The sequence below is a fragment of the Loxodonta africana genome, chromosome 4 (genome assembly GCF_030014295.1).
Source record: "Loxodonta africana isolate mLoxAfr1 chromosome 4, mLoxAfr1.hap2, whole genome shotgun sequence".
In the NCBI taxonomy this organism is placed as follows: domain Eukaryota; kingdom Metazoa; phylum Chordata; class Mammalia; order Proboscidea; family Elephantidae; genus Loxodonta; species Loxodonta africana.
Window position 1 is genome coordinate 18,071,608 of NC_087345.1, and position 21,110 is coordinate 18,092,717.

At 42.5% G+C, this 21,110-nt stretch overlaps 1 protein-coding gene across 2 annotated transcripts in view; it reads right to left on the minus strand.

The window, feature by feature from the left end:
- APOL6 (apolipoprotein L6) overlaps window positions 1–20,856 on the minus strand; it is a 20,991-nt gene extending 135 nt beyond the window's left edge. Inside the window, exons 1-7 of one of the 2 annotated variants that reach the window (XM_023559969.2) lie at window positions 20,532–20,856; window positions 18,319–18,427; window positions 14,942–15,068; window positions 3,217–3,415; window positions 2,572–2,694; window positions 1,823–1,921; window positions 1–1,344 (exon numbers count right to left, since the gene is read on the minus strand). The exon at window positions 1–1,344 is cut by the window's left edge and continues 135 nt beyond it. In XM_023559969.2, coding sequence (XP_023415737.1) covers window positions 1,267–1,344; window positions 1,823–1,921; window positions 2,572–2,694; window positions 3,217–3,415; window positions 14,942–15,068; window positions 18,319–18,349 — 657 coding nt within the window. In that variant the 5' untranslated portion in view covers window positions 18,350–18,427; window positions 20,532–20,856 and the 3' untranslated portion in view covers window positions 1–1,266. Of the gene's footprint in view, window positions 1,345–1,822; window positions 1,922–2,571; window positions 3,416–14,941; window positions 15,069–18,318; window positions 18,428–20,531 lie in introns of both variants that reach the window. The other variant, XM_023559968.2, reaches the window with a different exon arrangement.
- Between the last annotated feature and the right edge of the window lie 254 nt (window positions 20,857–21,110).

The window sequence follows — 21,110 nt, forward strand, 5'->3', positions numbered from 1 at the left end:
CCATTGTTGCAGCCACTGTGTCAATCCATCTCATTAAGGGTCTTCCTCTTTTTCGCTCACCCTCTATTTACCAAGCATGATGTCCTTCTCCAGGGACTGATCCCTCCTGATAATATGTCCAAAGTATGTGAGACAGAGTCTTGCCATTCTTGCTTCTAAGGAGCATTCTGGCTGTACTTCTTCCAAGACGGATTTGTTCACTCTTTTGACAGTCCGCGGTATATTCAATATTCTTCGCCAACACCATGATTCAAAGGCATCAATCCTTCTCCAATCTTCCTTATTCATTTTCCAGCTTTCTCATGCACATGACCCACGTCTTGGGTCAGACGCACCTTAGTCTTCAAGGTGACATCTTTGCTTTTCAAGACTTTAAAGAGGTCTTTTGGAGCAGATTTGCCCAATACAATGCATTGTTTGATTTCTTGACTGCTACTTCCATGGGTGTTGATTGTGGATCCAAGTAAAATGAAATCTTTGAGAACCTCCATCTTTTCTCCATTTATCATGATGTTGCTTATCGGTCCAGTTGTGAGGACTTTTGTTTTCTTTATGCTGAGGTGGAATCCATACTGAAGGCTGTGGTCTTTGTGGTCTTTGTAGTCTTTGATCTTCATCGGTAAGCGCTTCAAGGCCTCTTTACTTTCAGCGAGCGAGGTTGTGTCATCTGCATAACACAGGCTGTTAATGGCTCTTCCTCCAATCCGGATGCCTCGTTCTTCTTCATATAGTCTAGCTTCTTGGATTATTTGCTCAGCATACAGGTGAATAAGTTTGGTGAAAGATTACAACCCTGATGCACACCTTTCCTGATTTTAAACCATGCAGTACCCCTTTGTTCTGTTTGAACAACTGCCTCCTGGTCTAAATACAGGTTCCTCGTGAGTCAAATGAAGTGTTCTGGAATTCTCGGTTCTTTACAACGTTATCCATAATTTGTTATGATCCACACAGCCAAATGTCTTTGCATAGTCAATAAAACACAGGTACACATCTCTCTGGTATTCTTTGCTTTCAGCCAAGATCCACCTGACATCAGCACTGATATCCCTGGTTTCATGTTCTCTTCTGAATTCAGTTTGAATTTCTGGCAGTTCCCTGTTGATGTACTGCTGCAGCCCTATTTTTTAATTTCTTGAATTATTCAAAAATTATATTTAATGTGCATGCACTACTTTTAAAATAGCAACTAAAGCATATCATAAAAGGAAAAAAAATTGAAATAGGTGCACTGGTGAGCCAAGAGAGTTTCTACATGTTCTGATGTCATGAAGTTGCTCCAAGAACTTGGGCTGTGGGACGGCCGCAGAGGGGCTCCTGGGCCTCTCCCCTTCCCGCTGGAATCTGGTTGAACAGGTCCCAGGATGTCCATTGTGTGCAAGCCCAGGAGTTTTGCCAGTGAGTATAGCCAGAGTGAGGGAGGAAGAGAGAACACAGAGGGATCTCAAGGTGAGTTGATATGGAAGCATGAACACAAAATACTATTCAACCTAGGACTCTCCTGACTTAATATAGGGCCTGCCATCAAACAATACATGTTTAATGTGGACCAACACTGCGACTCAGTGAATGGGGATCTGAAGAAGTGGAGCAAATGAGGTAGCCTGTGAGCGAAGAACTGAGGGGAAGGGGATGGGTTGACCTTCATAAGGCCATCAGCACAGGCTGACGATGCCTTCTTGGGTAGCCTCATCTTTCTCAATGGTGGGATCCAATTGAACCTCGTGCTATCTCCTCTGCCAGCCTCACCCACCCCACCGTGGTCCCCTTTATTCCGCTCCAAAGTCCCTGACCTCAGCCCACCTTCCTCCCAGCCTCTCACCTGGCATCCTTCTTCTCCAGGCCAGACTGGGGACTGAGGCAGATCCCACATGGCTCCCTCAAAAGTAGAGTTCAGAAGGCTTTTTTCTTGCAACAATTCCTATAGGGAAACATAAACACCAATCCCAGGAGAGATCCTACAAAGGCCTCAGATGCAGCATTGCAGACCAAGCTCTGAAATCAGACTCCTTGGGTTTGTAACCCCGACTCCACCCCCAACGAGCTGTGAGAACTGGGCAAGCCACATAACCCCTTGCTAGCTCAGTGTCCTTTTTTGCAAAACTGAGAGAACCCTCTCCCCACCACGTGGACATCAAGGAGTATCCAGGGTGAAGTAAAAGGCATGACCAGGTCTGTCCAGGCCGGGTGTACTTGATACTGTTGGGACCTCCAGTGCCACTGAATGCCCTTAAGAACGTCCAGGCAAAATTCACACACATACTAGCTCTCTTGTCACTTCTCATAATCCTTGGTTCTCATAAAAACAAACAACAAAAACACTTGCCGTTGAATCAAATCCAACTCATGGTGACCCCACGTGTATCAGAGTAGAACTGTGTTCCATGGGGTTTTCTCAAAAGTACATCTTTCAAGCATTTCTTTCAAGGCACGTCTGGGTAGACTCGAACCTCCAACCTTTAAGTTAGTGGCTGAGTGCTTAACCATTTGCACCACCCTGGTTCCCCTCAGCCCCAGTTAAAGCCTCCCCCTCCCTGTCTGGCCCACCCGAAAGGGAAATCTTAGTTTTACCTTCTGCCGCAGGCTCTCGTAAAGCTGGGTGAGTTCTGTCAACACCTCTTCCAGATCTTGAGCTTGGGCCCTCAGCTCCTTAGCAGCCTCTGTTCTTTCTCCCTCCTTCATTTGCTTCCAGTCCTTCAAAAGGGTAGCTAAGTTAACGCTGAGGAATAAACCAGCTGTTGCAGCGCCCAGCAGACGGGCACTTTTGGTCATCGCCAGTGTCGTGCTCTCAAAGGCTCTTTGCACCTGCCTGCTACTTTGGGCTGAGACTCGGTCACTGGTCAGGAACTGCTTGGCAGCAGCGGCCAAGCGAGGGTGGGCCTTGGCTGTCTTAAAGGCATTGATGTTCTTCTTGATATCCTTGATGCCGTTTCTACATTGATAGAGAACCTTGCAAACAGCCAAGGCATTCAATGCCTCCCTTCCTATAGCCTCCCCGTTCCCTTGGCCATGGATGAGAACTAGGCTGCTGGCCTGAGCTTGGGCTTTCTTATTATGAAGGTGCTTACAAATGCCGGTCAAGGCTCTAGTGGCTCCGGCTGCTAACCCCAGACCGTTACCAGCAGCAGAAAGCACCAGGCTTCCTCCTAATGTTGCCGGACATAGGGCTAAACCCAGGATGCTCATGACGCCAGAGACCACTGCAATGGAACTGACCACTACATTAGTTTTGGTGAATGTTTCGTGGGTTGTATCCATATGGTCTGCAAGGGCATGGAGCTTGCTGATACACACTTCCAGGTCACATTTCAGTAGGTGAAATTTTTCCAAAAATGTTCTTTCTCCAGCTGACAGATGCATATCTTCTTGTAGAGTCCATTTGACATCTTCCCACAGAAGAACGTCATCCTTGCCACTGCCAATGAGTAAAACAAAGACTTTGCATCAAACTCCCAGATGGGAAAGCCAATTGCTTAGTCAGGCACATGTGGTTTCTGGATGTTCTTGCCACCGCCATTCTCCCTGCACCTCCCTAACACCTGTGATCCCCTGGCCTGACCATGAGGAGTCCCAGAGTGCCACTGGGAAATTCTTTCTTCGCTAAGAGCTACTAGTTCCATGAACAAAAGAGACAAGTAAGAGGAGCATCTGTCATGTGGCAAGAAGCCCTGAAGAACGACCCACCACTTCTCTCACCCAGCCCATGCCCCACCTGACCTGCGCAGCAAGGCACCCGAGGATATCTGTCAAGTCACCGTTCGCCCCACCCTTCCTGAGGCCACCATGCACCCACCTGATCCATGAGATGAGGCACCCTCAGCAACCTGCCCACCACATGCCCCTCCCACACTCTACTTATTCCCTCAAGTCGTCTGAGCATATGCAGAGACATCCAGTCCTCCCCACCCCGTCACGAGGACATCGATCCATAACTAAGCAGAGGACCTGCCTCACCCATTAGAATGTACTGCTTTCCTGGGTCCATGCAGACAGCCCATCTTGCTCTCCAGAGGCTGCACTAACAGCATGCACCAATGTGGAAGGACCAAACAGCCCCACAAGAGCTGTGGAGGGATTCTGACCACTCAACACTGATAGCCCCACAACAGGGAAGGGTCCTGCTCGCACACTTCCATGCAGTTCTACAAGGGAAGACATACATGCCCAACAACAGAGGATTCCTATGTGTATGCAACCCATCATGCCCACCAGTGAGAGAAAATTACTCCCAACCAACTGGCAGCATCATAGTCAAACACAAATATTACAAAACAACATCGATTAAAACAATACAAAGGAAGGTAAGCCAGAGAGAAAGGGAAAAAACTAAGCTCCAGATATATCAAAAGCAAAAACAATACAGAAAAGGCGAACATACAATTAATCAAGAAATAAACAAAATAGAATCTTAATGTCTCAAAGACAGCAGTCAATTACAAATCATATGATGAAACAGGATAAGATGGCACAAACAAATGAGCAAAATAAAGGGACAGAAAACTTTTCTGAGGAAGAACTGGTAATAGAACTACCTGACACGTAATTCAAAAGACTAATATTGAGGATCCTTAGAGAGATCAAGAAAAACACAAAAAGGAAAAAAAAAAAACCTAGAATATTTCAGGAAAAAAATACAAGAGCAAAATGACAAACTCAATAAACATATACAAACCGTGCAAAAACACAAGCTATAAATTCAGAAATTTAATAATAAAACATCAGAAATAACAAAATATCAGAAATAAAAAACTCAATGGCCACGGAAGTAGAAGCCAATCACTGGAAGAAAGAATCAGCAAAATAGAGGAAAAATCCCTTATACTAATTTGTTTAAGGACAATCATAAAAAAGACTGAAGAAAGCCTAAGGGTTATGTGGGACACCGTCATGGATTGAATTGTGTCCCTCAAAAATATCTGTCAATTTGGCTAAGTCATGATTCCCAGTATTGTATGATTGCCTACCATTTTGTCATCTGATATGATTTCCCTACGTGTTGTAAGTCCTATCGCTATGATGTAATGAGATGGATTAGTGGCAGTTATATTGATGAGATGTACAAGATTAGACAGTGTCTTAAGCCAACCTCTTTTGAAATATAAAAGAGAGAAATGGGGACCTCAGACCACCAAGAAAGCAGGGCCAGGAGAAGACCACGTCCTTTGGACCTGAGATTCCTGGGTAGAGAAGCTCCTCGGCCAGGGGAAGATTGATGACAAGGACCTTCCTCCAGAACTGACACAGAAAGCCTTCCCTTGGAGCTGATGCCTTGAATTTGGACTTGTAGCCTACTAGACTGTGAGAGAATAATTTTTTCTTTGTTAAAGCCGTCCACTTGTGGTATTTCTGTTATAGCAGCTATAGACGACTAAGACAGACACCATCAAGAAGAATGATAGACAGATAGTCCCTGACTTAGGACGGGGTTCTGTTTCAATGACTACTTTGTAAGTCGTCATTTCTGACGGAAGTCAAATACCTAATCTTTTTTTTTTTTTTTTTAGTTTTCATTTCAAAACACAGCAGTATTTTGAATATTGTTGTTGTTAGGTGCCTTCTACTTGGTTCTCACTCATTGCAACCCTATGTACAACAGAACTAAACACTGCCCAGTCCTGCACCATCCTCATAATCTTTGTTATGCTTCAGCCCATTATTGATCAGCCACTGTGTCAATCCATCCCTTTGAAGGTCTTCCTCTTTTTCACCGACTCTCCGCTTTACCAAGCACGATACCTTTCTCGAGGGACTAATCCCTCCTGATAACATGTCCAAAGTATATGAGATGAAGCCTCGCCATCCTTGCTTCTAAGGAGAATTCCGGCTGCACATCTTCCAAGATAAATTTGTTCCTTCTTCTGGCAGTCCATATTATATTCAGTATTTTTCAATAACACCGTAATTCATAGGCATCCATTCTTCTTCCGTCTTCTTATCCATTGTCCAGGTTTGCATGCATATGAAAAAATGCATATGAGGCAACTGAAAATACCATGGCTTGGTCAGGCACACCTTAGTTTTTAAAGTGACATCTTTGGTTTTTAACACTTTAAAGAGGTCTTTTGCAGCAGGTTTGCCCAATGCAATATGTTGTTTTTTTTGTTTTGTTTCTTTTTTTACCACTGCTTCCATGGATGTTGATTGTGGATCCAAGTAAAATGAAATCCTTGACAAGTTCAATATTTTCTCCATTTATCATGATGTTGCTTACTGGTCTGGTTGTGAGGATTTTTGTTTTCATTATGTCGAGGTGTAATCCACATTGAAGGCTGTAGTCTTTGATCTTCATTAGTAAGTACTTCACGTCCTCTTCACTTTCAGCAAGCAAGGCTGTGTCATCTGCATAATGCAGGTTATTAATGAGTCTTTCTCCAATCCTGATGCCCCATTCTTCTCCATATAGCCCAGTTTCTCGGAATATTTGCTCAGCATACAGATTGTGTAAGTATGGTGAAAGAATACAACCCTGACAAACACCTTTCCTGACTTTAAACCAATCAGTATCCCTTTGTCCTGTTCAAACGACTGACTCTTGGTCTATGTACAAGTTCTGTAGGAGCACAACTAAGTGTTCTGGAATTCCGGTTCTTTGCAATGTTATCCGTAATGTGTTATGCTCCACACAGTCAAATGCCTTTGCATAGTCAATAAAACACAGGTAAACATCTTTCTGGTATTCTCTGCTTTCAGCCAGGATCCATCTGACACCAGCAATGATATCTCTGGTTCCATGGCCTCTTCTGAATCTGGCTTCAATTTCCAGCAGTTCCCTGTCGATGTACTGCTGCAACCACTTTTGAATGATCTTCAGCAAAGTTTTACTTGCATGTGATATTAATGATATTGTTCAATAATTTCCATATTCTGTTGGATCACCTTTCTTTGGAACAGGCATAAATATTAACCTCTTCCAGTCGGTTAGCCAGGTAGCTGTCTTCCAATTTTCTTGGCATAGATGACTGAGCACTTCCAGTGCTGCATCCATTTGTTGAAACATCTCAGTTGGTATTCTGTCAGTTCCTGAAGGCTTGTTTTCACCAGTGTCTTCAGTGCAGCTTGGATTTCTTCCTTCAGTACCATCGGTTCTTGATCATATGCTACCTCCTGAAATGGTTGAATGTTGAACAATTCTTTTCGGTAGAGTGACTGTGTGTATTCCTTCCATCTTCTTTTAATGCTTCCTGCGTCATTTAATGCTTTGCCCATAGAATTCTTCAAATACTGCAACTTGAGGCTTGTATTTTTTTCTTCAGTTTTTGAGCTTGAGAAATGCCCACTGTGTTCTTCCCTTTTGGTTTTCTAACTCCAGGTCTTTGCACATGTCATTATAATACTTTGTCTTCTCGAGCTGCCCTTTGAAATCTTCTGTTCAGCTCTTTTATTTCATCGTATCTTTCTTTCACTTTAGCTACTGTATGTTCAAGAGGAACTTGCAGAGTCTCTTCTGACATCCATTTTGGTCTTTTCTTTCTTTCTTGTCTTTTTAATGACCTCTTGCTTTCTTCATATATCATGTCCTTGATGTCACTCCCCAACTTGTCTGGTCTTTGGTCATTAGTGTTCAATGTGTTCAATCTATTCTTGAGATGGTCTCTAAATTCACGTGGGATATACTCAAGGTCATATTTTGGCTCTCATGGACTTGTTCTAATTTTCTTCAGCTTCAACTAGAACTTGCATATGAGCAATTGACAGTTTTTTCTGCAGTTGGCTCCTGGCCTTCTTCGATGATATTGAGCTTTTCAATCTTCTCTTTCCACAGATGTAGTGGATTTGATTCTTGTGTATCCCATCTAACAAGGTCCATGTGAATAGTCACCGTTCATGTGTTGAAAAAAAGGTATTTACAATGAAGGAGTCGTTGGTCTCACAACATCATTTTTATCACCAAGACCATATTTTTCAACTACCAGTCCTTGTTCTTCATTTCCAGGTTTTGCTTTCCAAAAACCAGTAATTACCCATGCTTCTTGATTGCATGTTTGCTCAATTTCAGACTGCAGAAGTTTGTAAAAATCTTCAATTTCTTCATCTTTCGCCAGTGGTGAGTAAATCTGAATACCAGTCATATTAACTAGTCTTTCTTATAGACGTGTGGATATTATCCTATCACTGACAGAGCTGTACTTCAGGATAGATACTGAAATTTTTTTTTTCACGGTGAATACAATGCCATTCCTCTTCGATTTGTCATTCCCGGCATATGATTGTCCGATTCAAAATGGCCAATACTGTCTATTTCAGCTCACTGATGCCTAGGATGTGGATGTTTATAGGTTCCATTTCATTTTTGACGACTTTCAATTTTCCTAGATTCATACTTTGTAGAGTCCACATTCCAATTATTAATGGATGTTTGTAACTGTTTATTCTCATTTTGAGTCATGCCATATCAGCAGATGAAGTCCCAAAAGGTTGACTTTATTGACATCATTAAAGTTGACCCTGCTTTGATGAGGCAGCTCTCCCCAGCTGTATTTTGAGTGCCCTCCAACCTGAGGGACTCACCTCCTGGCACTGTATCAAACAATGGTCTGCTGTTATTCACTGGCTAATTTTTTTCAGAAGTACACCACCAGCTCCTTCTTCCTAGCCATTTTTAGTCTGGAAACTCAGCCGAAACCTGTCCACCATGGGTGATCCTGCTGATATTCCAATACCCGTGGCATAGCTTCCAGCATCACAGCAACATGCAAGTCCCCATAGTATGACACACTGACAGATGCTTGGGGAAAACACACCATATGGCCACAATAATCAAAACAGCCTGGTCCTGGTTCAATGACAGATATATAAATCAATGGAATAGAATTAAGAACCCAGAAGTAAATCTATCCATCTGTGGGCATCTGATATTTAACAAAGGATCAAAGTCCATTCATTGGGCTTCTTTAGCAAATGATGCTGGCAAAACCAGGTTTCATCAGCAGAAAAACTAAACAGAATCCACACGTCCCACCATACACAAAACTGACTCAAAATGGGTCGAAGACCTAAATGCTAAAGCTAAAACTATGAAGTTCTGGGAAGATGACAGAGACGAAGCTATGAGACCTAATTTTATTTTCAGAAATAGATTATCAAACATGACTACAAATGCATGAACAACAGAAGACAAATTAGATATCTGGGACCTCCTAAAAATTAAATACTTATGCTCATCAAAAGCCTTTATCAGGAGAGTAAGAACAGAACCTATACACTGGGAAAAAAATATAATATTTGGGGATGACATATCTGATAAGGGTCTAATCTCTAAAATATATAGAAAACTTCAACAACTCAACAATAGAAAGACAAACAATCCAATTAAAAAATGGGCAAACGACATGAAGACACACTTTATCAAAAAGGACATTCAAGGCAGCCAACAAACACATGAAAAGATGCTCACGATCATTAGCTAATAGAGAGATGCAAATCAAAACTACAATGAGATACCATCTCACCCCTGCAAAAAAGACATGGATAAAAAACCCAGGAGACAACACATCCTGGTGAGGTTGTGGAGGGATTGGAACCCTTATCTACTGCTCGTAGGACTCTTAAATGATACAACCACTATGGAAAATGGCATGGCACTTCTTCAAAAAGCTAGAAAAAGCAATACCTTAGGATCCAGCAATCCCTCTCCTAAGCATATACCCTAAAGATCCAATAGCAGTGACATGAGTAGACATACGCACACTTACGTTCATTGTAGCATTATTCACAATAGCAAAAAGATGGAAACAACCGAAGTCCCCATCAGTGGATGAATGGATAAACAAAATGTGGTAATATCTACAATGGGATACTATGCAGCAATAAAGAATAATGATGACTTCTCAAAATGTATTATAACATGGATGAATCTGGAGGACACTATGCTGAGTGAAATAAATCAGTCACAAAAGGCCAAATATTGTATGATCACATTTTTGTAAGAAGAAAAGAATAGGTATACATACAGAAATCAATGTTCATTGGTGGTTACCAGAGATGGGAGGAGGAGGGAAGGGGAATCTCTCTCTAGACAGCAGACACTTGTTATTTTTGGTGATGGGAAAGGCAATACTGAATGTGGGTGAAATGTAGACAACTTGAATAAGGTAAATGATAACACTTAGAAGTACACACGAATAAGGGACATTTTTGGTAAATGCTATAGCATATACAATTTTGCAACAACAGCAATAGTAACGAAAAATTATGTGTGCGGTTACAAAGGTAGATATGTTTGTATACAAGTGTTGAGGAAGGTACATGTGTGTATATACGGGTGCACATATAGGTGTATCTGTGTTGTTGTTGTTGTTAGGTGTCGTCAAGTCGGTTCCGACTCATAGCGACCCTATGCACAACAGAATGAAACACCCCCAGTGTCCTGAGCCATCCTTACAATCGTTGTTATGCTTCAGCTCATTGTTGCAGCCACCGTGTCAATCCACCTCATTGAGGGTCTTCCTCTTTTTCGCTGACCCTGCACTCTGCCAAGCATGATGTCCTTCTCCAGGGACTGATCCCTCCTGACAACATGTCCAAAGTATGTAAGACGCAGTCTCACCACCCTTGCCTCTAAGAAGCATTCTGGCTGTACTTCTTCCAAGACAGATTAGTTCGTTCTTTTGGCAGTCCAAGGTATATTCAATATTCTTCACCAACACCACAATTCAAAGGCGTCAATTCTTCTTCCGTCTTCCTTATTCATTGTCCAGCTTTCACATGCATATGATGCAATTGAAAATACCATGGCTTGGGTCGGGCGCATCTTAGTCTTCAAGGTGACATCTTTGCTCTTCAACACTTTCAAGAGGTCCTTTGCAGCAGATTTACCCAATGCAATGCGTCTTTTGATTTCTTGACTGCTGCTTCCATGGCTGTTGATTGTGGATCCAAATAAAATGAAATCCTTGACAACTTCAATCTTTTCTCTGTTTATCATGATGTTGCTCATTGGTCCAGTTGTGGGGATTTTTGTCTTATGTTGAGGTGCAATCCATGCTGAAGGCTGTGGTCTTTGATCTTCATTAGTAAGTGCTTCAGGTCCTCTTCACTTTCAGCAAGCAAGGTTGTGTCATCTGCATAATGGAGGCTATTAATGAGTCTTCCTCCAATCCTGATGCCCCGTTCTTCTTCATATAGTTCAGCTTCTAGTATTATTTGCTCAGCATACAGATTGAATAGGTATGGTGAAAGAATACAACCCTGACGCACACCTTTCCTGACTTTAAACCAATCAGTATCCCCTTGTTCTGTCCGGATAACTGCCTCTTGATCTATGTAAAGGTCCCTCATGAGTACAATTAAGTGTTCTGGAATTCCCATTCTTCGCAATGTTATCCATAATTTGTTATGATCCACACAGTTGTATGCCTTTGCATAGTCAGGTGTATCCGTAGGCATGTGTATATACGTGTCTGTGTGTGCTGCATATATACTCGTGTATATATAATAAAAGACATAGGGGGCACAGTTATGGATACTTTCTAGACATAACCAAACACTTTGTGGGATTGGTTTACTGGATTTCAAGGCTTAGGACCATAGTTTCATGGGACAACTTGGTCAACTAGCATAACACAGTTCATTAACTTTATATTCTACATCCTAGTTTGGTGAGTGGCATCTAGGGTCTTAAAAATTATGAGCAGCCATCTAAGATTCAACTGTTGGTCTCTACTCATCTGAGGCACAGGAGAAAAAAGGAAACCAAAGGCTCAAAGAAGGAACTAGTGTATAGGACTTCATACACTACAGGAACCACGGCCTCATCTATCCTGAGACCAAAAGAACTAGATGGTGCCTGGCTATCACTACGAACCATTCTGACCAGTGAAACAATAGACAGTCCCAGAGAAAATTAGAAAACAATGTAGAACAAAACTCGTGTTCATAAAAAAGGTCTTACTGGACCAGTAGAGACTAGAGGAACCCCTGAGACTGTTGCCCTGAGAAACCCTTTAAACTTTGTGCTGAAACTATACCCAGAGGTAACCTTTTAGCTAAATAACAGACTGCCTCATAAACAGTAACACCCATGAGGGCTGCGCTCCTTTAAAAATCTTCTATATGAAACCAAATGATCAAAATTTACCCTAAAGCAAAGGTAAGAAGGAAAGGGTGACAAGGAACCTAGATTAATGGCAACAGAACAACCAGAATGGAAATAACGAGAATGTTGACATATTGTGAAAAATGTAACTAATGTCACTGAAAGAATATGATAGAAATTGTTAAATGGGAACCTAATTTGCTGTGTAAACTTTCACCAAAAACACAATAAAATATTATAATAAAGAAAGGGGGCATCTGGAGGAACAAATGGGAGTAATTGAGCCTTGGCCAAAGAGATGCAGAAGACAGTATAGTCCTAAGAGATATTTTGAATCTTGTGAGGAGAAACTATAGAACTGTCACCGAGAAGCAGCAATGGTGGAAATTCCAAGATCCTAATCAAGTTAAGGAACCTGGGGACTAATAAAGAGAGAAATCTGTGGAAAGTAGGAGAAAGAGAAGATCTAGGTGGTGGGTGGGGGGGTGTTGCGAGCCCTATACATGTAGAGGTGAGCCGGCGGGGGGCGGGTGCGTATCATAGAATGCACCCTCCGCTTAGATGACCTTGAATTTAACTACTATAGGCATGCCTTTGCTTCGATCAGGAATCATTCCACTGAGAGGGTCAAGACGAACTCTTACTAACTGTTAATAACCCTGAAAGTTTCCCATGCTGCTGTCAGCTTGACTTGAGCCCTCAAGCAGATGGGGTTTCTCTTTCACGGAAGAAGTTAGGGACACAGGGATCCGGGTCTTTCTTCCCCTACATTTCACAGGATGAGGTATTAAGGGGTCTTTGCCAGTCTAGCTGAGTTTGGCCTTCATAGCAGAGCAGTATCAGGGAGAGAAAGTATAGGTAAGAGCAAAGGCCACTCCTTCTGGCACTTTCCTTGTTCCAGGTGCCATTAGTGCATTCCCCTCAGGGGGAGATGAGGAACCCTGGGGGTGACACAGATTCCCTGGTCCAAAGGAGATATTAGAGCTAGAGGAACCCTGGAAAAGATCTAGGCTATCTCCTTTAATTTTCGGATGAGACCTTCCCAAAGAACACAGAGGATAAAGATAGATTTAGGTCGGGGCTCAGAGCTCCAAGATTCTCAGTACTTTCTACCGTCTCTTGCTCACTCATCTGCCAGTTGATGCAGGAATTCCTCATGGAAGTATATGTAGCAATATTTATCTTTTAATCTCTTTCTTTCTCTACACACACACACGCACGCACACACACACACAATTCCTCAATGGAAAAGGTTAAATACCAAATACACTACCAAGGAAACCAGTTAGGGTTAATGAATTCGTGAATTTAAGCCTAAGTATCCGTTAAACAGTAGATGTAAATCAATTTACAGATGAGGTCACCAGGGGCTTCCATGGGGGGAGGGACGGGATGAAGGCAAGGAGGGTGTCCCAGCTGAGAAACCACGAACTTTACAGATGTCACAGTCTAGCTCACCCTCATCCCTGTGTAGGAACAAAATTGTATCAGGACAAAGGGAAGCAGCTGGAAAGACTGACAACGCCACTTTGCATTAGCGATAAAGTTTTATTTTTGACATGGTTGATAAATAATGAAAGCTTGGTGTTCTGTATCAAATTGTGCCCCCTCCCCCCAAATATGCATTGGAACCCTAACCTCTATACCTGTGGATGTAATGGAATGGAATCGTTTTCCATAATGCAAGTTAATGTAACTAATCAATCAGTTGAGGTCATACCAGTGTAGGGTAGATCCTGAACCTAATCACTTCTGAGTTATAAAAAGCAGAATGGACATCAAGACATACATGCACAACAGGGAAATACAGACCACATGTGAGGATCCTTTACAAGCAAAGGAATGCCAAGGATCACAGGGAGAGAGGCTCATAGAAGAAAACAACAGGACCAGACACTAATTCAGGCTTCTAGCCCCCTGACCTGTGAAAAAATAAATTTCTGTTTTTTAAAGCCACCCACTTGTGATTTTTCTGTTACAGCAGCACTAGGAATCCAAGACACTTGTCTTCAAGTGTTTCTTGATTAAACCAAATACCTCAAATATGAATATTTCTGCTGTAGTACATCCTGTATTGGGCAGCGACACCTTCTGGTTGTGTGTAATATTTCAATCTAGCTCTATGAGATACTACAAATGCAGTTTACCTAATTCACTCAGCAAATATTTGTTGATTGCCTATGTTGTAAAGGAGCTCTGGTGGCACAGTAGTTAAGCACTTGGCTGTGAACCAAAAGGTTGGTCGTTTGAACCCACCAATCGCTCCATGGGAGAAAGATGTGGCAGTGGGCTTCCATAAAGATATACAGCCTTGGAAGCCCTATGGGGCTGTTCTACTCTGCCACATGGGGTCACTATGGAGTCGGAAGTGACAGCAACTGGTTTTGGTTTGCCCACATGGTGCTGCAGACTGGCAATGATGCTATGTTGTTCTTGTGTGCTGTAGAGTGGATTCCAATCCCTAGTGACCCTATAGGACAGAGCAGAACTGCTCCATAGGTTTCCAAGACTGTAATCTTTATGGGAGCATTTCTCCTGCAGAGCAACTGGTGGGACTGAACTGCTGAACTTTCAGATTGCAGCTGAGCACTTAATCACTGCGCCTCCAGGACTTCTTGCTGTAGTAAGCCCAAAACACTGAGTTCCTGCCTTTATGAAACCAATAGAGGTGAAGCCCTAGAGTGGGGAAATTTCTGCTCCTAGAATCCTCATGCGTTCGACTCTCTTGACTTGCACTCCAAAATATTTAATTTAGCCTCATGCAATATTTTTACTAGAAGAACATATATTTATATGTGTAACAAATATCAGTGAGAAACAGGGTCCACATTTGTTCCAAATCCTGAGGATGTCTACAGTTTCACCAGAGTTAGTCCTTTGCCCCAGCACACAAGCTCTTTGGGTTACCTTTGCAAACCAACACCAGCCTCATATTCTTCCACTGCCTGGATGTCCAGCAGCTTTGGTGGCACCAAAGGCATGCTCATTTCGTCCACAGCAGAATTAGAGGTATCGCCATTAGTTGTGCGATTTTCTGGTTGGGAATGTGGAAAACAAGGTTACTCTATCATCAAACCTTACCAAATTCAAGGATACAGGGGTTTATATCATGCAGAATCAAAATACTAATAAAATACAATGGACTAAATATTTACAAATTATTTGCTATAATGTGTGTTCCTGAAGTGTAACTTGCATATAATAAGTGCACAAAATTAAGTATCCAGCTCCACAAATTTTTATATACATATACACGCCTGAGTAATCACCACCCAAAGCAAGATATAGAATATATTTCCTTGTACCAAACCAAACCTATTGTCATCGAGTCTAATTCTGACTCATAACAAACATGTAGGACAGAATAGAACTTCCGTATAGGGTTTCCAAGGCTGTAAATCTTTATGGAAGCAGGCTGCTGCATCTTTCTCCCATGGAGCAGCTGGTGGGTTTGAACCACAGATCTTTTGGTTAGCAGGCGAGCACTTAACCACTGCTCCACCATACTGCCCCCGTCCCCAGTATTCTGATTCTTCTATAACCACTGAACAGTTTGCCTGTTCTTGAACTTCATACGAGCATAGTCATTTGTTTGACTTCTTTCAATTAATATAATGTCTGTGAAATTCATCTGTGTTGTTGTAATATCAATAGTTCTTTTTTTAATTATCATTGCTATGTAGTATTCCATTACATAATCATACAATTTGTTTATTTATTCTTCTATCAGTGGATATTTGGATTGTTTCTAGTCATTGGTTACTATGAATAAAGCTGCTGCGAACAGTAATTGTACGTATCTTTTTGGGGGCATATATACTACTCATATACGTAGGAGCAGAATTTCTGTATCATAGGGTAGACACGTGTTTAGCTTTAGTAGGTACGCCAAACAGTTTTCCAAAGTGATTTAGCCTACCAGTATTACATGAGCGTTCCAGTTGCTCCATAGTCTCACCAACGCTTTGATGAAAACAAAATATCGGTATCACAGAAACTTTGTAAAAGAAGGAACAGTAACTATAGTGCCTGAAGAAATTATTGTTTTAGAATATTCTTTTTCAGTGTTTTAAAATTTGTTTATAGCTTACATCTTTACAGTCACAGTGACTGTACAGCATTGTATTTTGTTTCTTTTTTGTTTAACATAATATTACAAACATGGTCTTCATAAGTGTCTTTGAAAATGCTATGAAACATTCCATTGAGAGTTTACACTTTTATGTAGCCATTCTCCTGCTTTGGATCTTTCAGTTACTTTCAATTTTTCCCTGTTAGTGACAATGTGGCAAGGACCTTGATTGTGCTCACTACCTCCTGCTGTGAAAGCATCTCCTGCTCTATTGTGAGTTTGAGACAAGACTCTCGGCCTCTTAGTTTACATAGGAAATACAGGCAGGAAAAAAAGGCCCTCCTACCCACCCCCAACATTTTGCATGGTTAGGAGAAGGAAGAGAGAAATTCCAGAGGTTAACTTCTGATTTGACAAGGCCATCTTACATTTTGTATTTTGGGATTACAGAGAAGTCAATTACAACATTATTATCAAGTCAAGAAATCATCAAGTAAGACAATCAACCAGAACTGCGAGTTTCTTTTGAAGATCATTTTTCACAGGACAGGCAACAATTTGTAACACTGCTTTGTATAAATTATACACCTATTCCTCACTTATCAACTCTCTCATTATCTGACATTTCACATTATGACAACAGTAAAAAGCCCTACTGCCCACCTATTTTGTGCATTAATGATGTCCGTCTGGCAGTAACGAAGGCCAACGTGCAAGGCAAGAGTAACGTTGGCTGTGATGGTTAAGGTTATGTGTCAACTTGCCTGGGCCATGATTCACAGTGGTTTGGCAGTTATGTAATGATGCAATTTGGCAGTTATGTAATGATGTAATTTGGCAGTTATGTAACAATGTAATTTGGCAGTTATGTAATGACATGGTCATCATCCATTTTGTGATCTGATGTGGTCATCCTCCATTTTCATATAATGCCAATTTTTGTATAACAATCTGGTCTTTGGAATCTAACCAGGTCAATAAGCGAGGAGTGGGTGTATTCCCAAAGACATACTAATATTTCATATTAATATTATGAAAACTATACAGAGGCCCTGGATGAGGATACAAGTAGGGACTGAAATTCATCCCAAGATCTCACCAAGCCTTGAGACCTCGTGTTTAGGCCTGTGTTTGGCTGGAGTAAGGGATTATTTGATTAATTGATTGACTGACTGAACAAATGTGCCATCTACTTGTAGAGTCATGTGTCCACAGATCTCTGCCCACCTGAGTGTAGGGGGTGGGTTTTTTCTAATATGCTCTAAGATCGCATGTAGACTAGCAGTAGAGTCCCCGAGTGGTAGAAATGGTTAATGTGCTCAGCTGCTAACTGAAAGGTAGGAACTTTGAGTCTACCCAGAGGTACCTCAGAAGAAAGGCCTGGCAATCTACTTCCAAAAAACCACTAATTGAAAACCCTATGGAGCACAGTTCTCCTCTGATACACATGAGGGTGTCATGAATTGGAGTTGACTCAACAGCAACTAGTTAGGCTCTTAGTAGTGGCCCTGATCTAAATTTTATTTTAAAAGGATGGCTCTGGTTGGAAAGTAGACTGTAGGTTGGCAAGAAGGGAAGGAGGGAGACTAGTCAGGAAGCTGTTGCAGTAGTTGGAGTAAGAAGTGATGGCAATTAGGCATAGGTAGCTGTAGAGGTAGTGAGAAGTGACAGAGTTGCAGGAAGCCACCAGGATTTACCAATGACTATGGGATATGAGAGGGCAGGGTCAAAGATGACTTTAAGCTTTGGGCCTGAACAACTGTTATATAGAAGTTTCCATTTCTGAGACAGGAAAGGCTGAGGTTTTGGGGGCGGGTTGGGTGGGGGATGTTCTGTTTAGAGCATGCTAAGGTTGAGATGCCCATTAGATGCCGGGGGGTGCTGAGTAGGCAGTGGATCTATGAGTCTAAAGTTCAGGGGAGAGCTCTGGCTGGGTAAAAACATGAAATTGCATGGAGCCCATGGCCACTGCAGCATTTAGAGCTCAGGAGCAAACAAGAGATGGAGAAGGCATGGCCAATGAAATACGAAAGAACCAGCAGAGGTGACATTTTGGAAGCCAAGTGAAATGTTTGAGTATGATTGAGATGGCTTTGTGTACCCTTGTATTTTCAAACTTTCTGGGTCATTTTGTTTTCCCTCTTGCTCTTACGAACAAAGACATCACTGGATTCCCCTCCAATGAAAATGGCTGGAATGGCAGAGACCATACCTTTGCAGATTTGGGATGTTTCTGTTGCCATGACGTCCAGGAGAGTGTCCTTGCTTTTTCCACTTTCAGAATGGCAGGGTGTCTTGACAGAGAAGAGATGCTACTTTCTCTTTTTTAGAGGAGAAAATAGACGTGATAATTGGTATAGACACAGCATGGTAAAGTGAATTCAACCCTTCCCTCTGTCATTCATAGTTGTGTGATTTCAGGAAAATTAACTCACCCCCTTAAGCCTCCCAGTGAAATATGCAGGGAAATGCCTAACTCAGTAAATGGTCAGGGGTTTCTGGGGTTGAGAGTGCAAATGCCTAATGTGCTCGCTCCTAACTGAAAGGCTGAAGGTTCGAGTCCACTCAGAGTACCTTGGCAGAAAGACCCAGTAATCTAAGCTACTGAAAGCCCTATGGAGCACAGTTCTACTCTGACACATGTGGGGCCGCCATGAGTCGAAGTGACCTGATGGCAACTGGCATGGATTCTTATTTGTGCCAGACATGGGTAAATACTCCATACACCTTTAATTCTCTCAGTGACCCTGTGAGATGAAATAGATGGTAGCATTATCCCCATTTTACAGATGAGGAAACTGAGGCACAGGGAGGCCAATGTTGGGAAAGTGTGATTGCAGCTAGTATGAGTCTAGAACAGTGGTTCTTAGCCACAGGCTATTTTGCTCCTTCTTCAAGGGGACATTTGCCACTGTCTGGAGACATTTTTGAGTGTCACAACATAGGGAGGGGGATGCTACTGGCATCTAGTGGATAGAGGCCAGGCTAAACAGCCTACAATACACAGGACGATCCCCACGCAAAGAATTACCCAGTCCAAACGTCAATAGTGCCAAGGTTGAGCAACCTTGGTCTAGAGCCCCATTCTTTACCAGCACCCTCTGATTCCTCCCCCATTTTTCATGTGAACCCTATGGGATGAAGGGCAACAGGGACAGCAGGCAGCTCTTTGGTCTGATCAGGTCCCTATTAAGCTTGCTTTGTGGATGTGGGGGACAGTTATGTTGGAAGAGGGATGGAATGGGTGGGAGAGGACTTGAGAAGTTATTTCAATATTAGCACTTATAAAAGAGTGTTGGCAGTCTTTCTCTAACTGCCTGGAGAGGCTTTAGCTCCTCCGTGCTCTTCGATGGCTCCTTCCCCTGAAAGCCAACTCCCTCAAACATATAATCCAACTCAGATCTAAATGACTCTGAAAAACACAGCTTTGAGATAATCCCCTAGTCTTTATCACCAACTCCCCCACTCCCTTCCTCAAACTACTCCAAATAAATTTATAATCCAGGAAACATGAAAATGGTGCAGGACCGGGCGATGTTTTGTTCTGTTAAGCATAAGGTTGCCTGGAGTCAGAGTCTACTCCGTGGTAACTCACAAGAACTAGAAAGCATTATGGGCTTAATCTGCAATCCTGAGACAAGTCACCAACATCGCTTTCCTACAAAGCTATCACTCCTAAACCATTCCTGTACAGAAGTTCTAGAAAAATCCCCATGGCCGATGGAGTCTTTTATATTTTAAGAGCCAAGCCATTCCCATCTAGGACTGTCGGATGGCCATTGCAGCTAAAGATGCAATTTGGTTAGTCATGTTGTTGTTGTTAGGTGGCGCTGAGTTGATTTTGACTCTCAGAGACCCCATGTGACAGAGTAGAACTGCCCTATAGAATTTTCTAGGCCATAATCTTTATTGCAACAATCGCCAGAACTTTTTCCTGTGGAGCCACGGGGTGGCTTTGAACTGCCAGTCAAGCACTTAACCATTGCACTACCAGGGCTAGTCATAAAAAAAAAAAGATTACAGCACTTTTAATCATGTTTTCATTTAAACTTCAAACAGCCTCGTGAAGGAGAATTTCTGATCCTGATTTATCATATAAAGAAGTTGAACCTCAGGCCCTTCCCAAGCTCACAAAGTTAGTGACTGACTGGCTGGAGAGGGGCTGAGCCCTGGTTGGAGGTGCCTCGGAAGAAAGGCCTGGCAATCTACTTCCAAAAAATCACCCATCCAAAGCCCTGTGGAGCACAGTCCTACTCTGGCACACATGGGATCGCCATGAGTCAGAGTCAACAGCAGTTGGTTGGTTTTTTTGTCCTGACAACAACCCTTTTTCCTGAACCAAAATACTGGTAGCTGTCCCCTTCGGCTGCTTGTCCTTCAAGGAGCCCCAGAAGCAGCCCCTTCCTGCTCTGCCTGCTGTCCTACCTTCTCTTAGGAAGCAGTCTCTGGTAGCCTCAGGTTCTCACATCTCTGAGGGTCTCTGAGCTGGTGTCTGGACAGCAGATGGACAGGCACAAAGGGCAGCATCTCAGGTAGGGCTCGCTGACTAGAGGGAGGGACCCAGGCTCTGCTGGTGGCTCTGGGAAGAAACTGCAAAACTGCGCTGAAGTTAATAGCCTTGGGTGTGGAAAACCCACAAGACATCATTTCCTGGTAGAGGTGGGGTTATTGAGAAGGCTCAGTCTTTCACTTTTCTTTTTGCTTCTTTGTCTAATAGTTGCACAGCGCACTATTGTGGGTGTGCTGAACCAAAGTCAGAAGGCTTGAATTCACCTCTCCTCGGCACCTCTTCCTAGCTGTGTACTGGGCAGTGTAATGAGTGGTTCTAAGACAGGGAGACAGAGGGGCCCCCCAGTGTGCAATTGACATAAACAAATTAAAGTAACAAAGTAACAGGAAATGGGCCAGGGTGAGGAGGAAACAAAGCCATTTCCCAGAACCATGGGGCAGGGTATCAGAAAACAGCCTACAAACTTCTTTAAAGTTGTTTTTCAGAAGCAGCGG